The sequence below is a fragment of the Sinocyclocheilus rhinocerous genome, unplaced genomic scaffold (genome assembly GCF_001515625.1).
Source record: "Sinocyclocheilus rhinocerous isolate Xijiao unplaced genomic scaffold, SAMN03320098_v1.1 scaffold5896, whole genome shotgun sequence".
NCBI lineage: Eukaryota > Metazoa > Chordata > Actinopteri > Cypriniformes > Cyprinidae > Sinocyclocheilus > Sinocyclocheilus rhinocerous.
This window is the reverse complement of record NW_015652196.1, coordinates 23,224-28,507: the sequence shown is the minus strand read 5'-3', so window position 1 is coordinate 28,507 and position 5,284 is coordinate 23,224. Positions and strand designations below refer to the sequence as shown.

At 37.2% G+C, this 5,284-nt stretch overlaps 1 protein-coding gene across 1 annotated transcript; it reads left to right on the top strand.

Moving 5' to 3' along the window:
* Positions 1-202: 202 nt before the first annotated feature.
* LOC107714096 (gastrula zinc finger protein XlCGF49.1-like) lies at positions 203-1,216 on the top strand (the record flags this gene model as incomplete). Its single annotated transcript, XM_016519811.1, has 1 exon — positions 203-1,216. A coding segment is annotated over one exon (719 nt), but the record flags the coding sequence as incomplete, so codon positions are not given.
* Positions 1,217-5,284: the final 4,068 nt, after the last annotated feature.

The following is a 5,284-nucleotide window of genomic DNA, read 5'->3' as shown; positions in this document are numbered from 1 at the left end:
GAAGAACAATAAGAACAATGTACCTCACTCCAGAAAAGATTCAGGGACATATAATTTATAAAAATGTATAAAAATATTTTAAATATTTTGTTTAGCAATTTTCTACTCCACACTGTTATATCAGGGTTCACTTTTATGTCTTCTTTTCACATTTCTCTCTGTAATTTGCTGAAAGTTATATGTCATTTTACTTTAATTTCAGAGTTGACTGAAGAAAACGAGGAGCATGAAGAACTGAATGAAGAGCAGGAGAAACATGTCAAAACTGGAGAAAAAACTTTGAGTCGCTCTCAAACCAAACAGAAAGATTTAAAGAAAAGAAGAGCCAAGAAATCTTTCACCTGCACTCAGTGTGGAAAGAGTTTGACAAACAAACAGAGTCTTGAGTTTCACATGAGGATCCACACTGGAGAGAAACCATACACTTGTGATCAGTGCGGGAAGAGTTTCAGACAATCATCACACCTTAAGGATCACATGAACATCCACACAAGAGAGAAACTGTATGAATGTGATCAATGTGGAAAAACATTTTCGAGGGCTTCATACCTGAAGAGTCACCTGAAAGTTCATACGAAGGAGAAACCACATTCATGTTCTTTGTGTGGAAAGAGTTTTTCACATCTGCCGAATTTAAAAGTTCATCAGAAAATGCATACTGGTGTGAGAGATTATATGTGCTTTGAGTGTGAGAAGACTTTTATTAGAGCTGATCAATTGAAACTGCACGAGAGGATCCACACTGGAGAGAAACCTTACAAGTGTTCACACTGCGACAAGAGATCCAGTCAGTCAGCAAGTCTGAAAAGACATGAGAGGATCCACACTGGAGAGAAACTGTATCACTGCACTGTATGCGGGAAGAGTTTCACTCATTCATCTAATCTATGCAGGCATAACAAAAAGATTCACAGTCAGTAGATCATCTTCAGATGCAGCACTTTCAGGACTGACGTTGCGTCCTCACCAAACGTGACACAATAATGTGTCAAGCAATAAAATCTCTTCTGTATAAATCTGTCCTAACAAAGAAACATCATCTTAAGTCTGCATGAATAAAGTTCATCTTCAAGACCAGAAGTTTCAACTGTAACATTTTTGTGGGCTTCAGCCTCTGAAGAATCACCTGAAAGTTCATACGAAGGAGAAACCGCATTCATGTTCTTTATGTGGAAAGAGTTTTTCACAACTGCAGAGTTTAAAAGTTCATCAGAAGATACACACTGCTCAAAGATGGAGTTCCTCCTCAAACAACAATATCCAAAAGTTTTATTCTTGTCATTTTACTTCATGATTTTAATGATCATTGTGTTTTATGAGTTTCATTCATCACTTGAAGTTTGTTTACCCTTTTTATGAAGGGAAGTAAGTTTTAAAAAAAAAAACATTTTTACGTTCTTATTCTGGAAGCTGAAGAAGTGTCTGTAACTTTTGAACTGACATTTATTTTGATCCTGTTCTTCATTGTTGTTTTTAAATCAAGTAGATATTCTTCCATTTATGATGTATTTAGAAAATCCAGATGCAAGATATACTGTAGCATTGCAACCGATCCTCCTTCTCAGTGGTGTAGTGGAGGGTATACGCAGGTATACGGCGTATACCCACTTCTTTATCAGTCGGCTTTAGGTATGCCCATTTCTTGGGTAATTTCATAATGATCTTTACTCCGTGAAGTCAAGCAGCAGAAGTTAAGTGACAATATGCAAATACTACTGGCCCATTTTGGGGTGAACTAAATATACAAGACTGTTTATAACACAGGGTGTTCATCCTTTGCTGGGTCGCTTTAAAAAAAAATTGGGGCATAAATTAAGAGTATACCCACTTCTCCAGACACCACTACACCACTGCTCCTTCTCCTAAGTAGGGATGGGTTCCAGAACCAGGTAGAATCTGCTCTGGGTACTGGAGAAATTAAGAAAATACACTTTATTTAATAAAATGACCATTTATTATTGTTACATAAACATTATCTTGTGAATGGTGTCTCTATATAATATGAAGACATTATTATGCGTCTTTGCTATTCACAGTGCAGAAGAGAGATCTCTTTACGTATGTGCGATTAATCTAATTTTATTTTCGATTTTTGAGTTGGGCTTCCAATGATAATGAAAAGAAGATATTTGAGGTAAAGTGATTATTGTGCTGCATTCCGTCTACCTTTCCTTCACAGAGCTTTTGTTCTTCTCTTAAAGTCCAAACATAACATCGTAGATCTCAGAGTGAATCAGACCGTGATAACGTGACCAGAACTGAATTACACATGATTTTGCTGATTTTACATTTGATTCAATCATTCATTTACCTGAATGCTGCTGTTGGACCTTACTGAAAAACGTAAAGCATTGTTTACTTCATTTGTATGTTTGTTTTATTGTATTGTTTTTATTTTGTTTGTACTTTTTTATTTGTTCTTATTGTATTATTGACTTAAAAGATTGTTTGATGACATTTTACTTGGTTAGCTTAGTATTATAGTTATTTTTTAAAGTGTTAAAACTATACACATAAGTCTTAAACACTAAAAGTGCCTTCACACTGGTGCATTTCTTTTGCTATGAATTATTTATTTTACATTGTCAGATCACAAAGTCATGTTAATTTTGTTCTTAATTTTTTAAAGAACTGATAAGAATACTGTAAAAGTATACTGTATAAGCAGCATTGTAAGAGTAGTAATACCATTAAAACCTTTTACCCATCCCTACTTGTAAGTCAATAAGGAGAGAGGTCCCTCTTATTAGTTTTCACTTTTACTTAGCTATTTTTTGTATTTGCTTTGAGTGATCATAGAGTAAATGTAACCTCTGTATTAAAACATGATTTTTACTTCTTACATTTTATCTGCAACTTTTATTGTCTGCTGATTGTATTTGCATCAGTAAAAAATAACTTTATAATTGTAGCTGTATCTGAAAGCCATTAGTATTAAGTTTGTTTTGTGGTATTCTGTTTTAAATTTCTCAAAGCTTTTAAGTGCCTAACAAACTTTTAAGTGCCAAAAAAAACAAATATATTTCACCCCACACATGACTGACTGTCCGTCTGCATCAGTAACTGGTTTACTCTTATGTTTGTTTGATATGTTGTTTCAGGGGCGTAGATTACGCGGGGGACGTCATGTAAATTCGTCCCCCACACTTTTTCGGGCAAGTGTGTTCGCATAGAGGCTTTCAAGAGCCGGTGTGAATAAATATAGATTTAAATTAAAAGAGACAGGATAGTCTGTGCATAATCTGATGTTTTATTCGGACGCAGAATAAAGCGAGATGAACATCACGGAGCGCTAAACACTCATGCAGTGTATGTTTCATTCATACTCGTAGCCGGAGGGCGCTCTCGCGCAGAAAGTATAAATAAATGCAGGCTTGGTGAGCAGAAGAGACTTCTTTATAAAACATTAAAAATCTTACTGTTCAAAAACTGTTGACTGGTAGGTTATATAGATTACAGAAATGTTATATTGTAATGTTTTATATATATATATATATATATTAGGGATGCTACCGATGCGATACTATTCACCCCTGTTACAATGCAGTGCGATCTGATTTCGATTCAACATAATGCGATTCGATGCAATACGATGCAATGGAGAAAATATGATCACTTTTAATGCCCCGAGGCCTGTTTCATAAAACAAGTTTACCAAATAAGCCAGGCTTATTTCAGTTAGTTTGTCTCATTGTCAAATGATTTGGTTCCATAAAGCAAATTTAAAGGTGCTGTATATAAGTTTTTGACTCTACTAAAGCATAAAAATACCATAAATATGTTTTCAGATATTTAAGAAACATGCTAAGTTAACATACTTGTTTATCTGAAAAACAATGCTACAGTCAGTTATTCTCCTTTGAAAATGTGCGTTCCGGGCCGGAATGTCGATCTCTGTTTTGGCTTGTGAAACCCGCCCACTGCCAGTTTACCCAATTGTATTTTGGCACCCCGGGTTGCCAGTTAGCGGAAAACACAGCGTATTTCATTTAATTCATCGTCAAGTTCGCTCGTTCCTGTTGGTGTCCTCAATCTGGCAACCTGCGTGTGTGTCAAGTCTGAGGAGGAGGGGCCGGGTGAAAAAAACCCTCTGCAATATTTTGAATTTGGACTGCAATACCTAGTTCAACCACTCGGTATCAATCCTACATACAGCACCTTTAACATGGGCCTAGATCAAGTTTAGTCACTGTGGCAACTTATGGTCTAAAGCAGGTTAACTGTCAGACTAAGTCAAGTCACCTTTATTTATATAGCGCTTTTAACAATACAGATTGTGTCAAAGCAACTGTACAGCATTAAATAGGAAAATAGTGTGTCAATAATGCAAAAAGGCAGTTCATCATTGAATTCAGTGATGTCATCTTCCAGCTCAGTTCAGTTTAAATAGTATATTTGCAATCAAGTCAACGATATCGCTGGAAATGAAGTGTCCCCAACTAAGCAAGCCAGAGGCGACAGCGGCAAGGAACCAAAACTCCATCGGTGACAGAATGGAGAAAAAACCTTGGCAGAAACCAGGCTCAGTCGGGGGGCCAGTTCTCCTCTGGCCAGACAAAACCAGCAGTTCAATTTCAGGCTAGCAAAGTCACATTGTGCAGAGGAATCATCTGGTTCCTGTGGTCTTGTCCCGGTGGTCGTCTGAGACAAGGTCTTTACAGGGGAATAACATCTGTATCTGGGGCTCATCTAGTTGTCCTGGTCTCCGCTGTCTTTCAGGGCTGTAAAGGTCCTTTCTAGGTGCTGATCCACCATCTGGTCTGAATATGTACTGGATCCAGGTGACTGCAGTGACCATCTGATCTGGATACAGACTGGATCTGGTGGCAACGGTGACCTCGGAATAAGAGAGAAACAGACTAATATTAGCGTAGATGCCATTCTTCTAACGATGTAGCAAGTACATCGGGTGTTATGAAAAAAGTTCCCGGTTCCGGTTGACCTAATTAATGCAGCCTAAAAATCCTTTAACGGATTTGAATATTAGAAGCGTATTAGTGTGTTATGTGTAAGCCAGGTTAAAGAGATGGGTCTTTAATCTAGATTTAAACTGCAAGAGTGTGTCTGCCTCCCGAACAATGTTAGGTAGGTTATTCCAGAGTTTGGGCGCTAAATAGGAAAAGGATCTGCCGCCCGCAGTTGATTTTGATATTCTAGGTATTATCAAATGGCCAGAGTTTTGAGAACGCAGCGGACGTGGAGGACTATAATGTAACAAGAGCTCGTTCAAATACTGAGGTGCTAAACCATTCAGGGCTTTATAAGTAATTAGCAAGATTTTAAA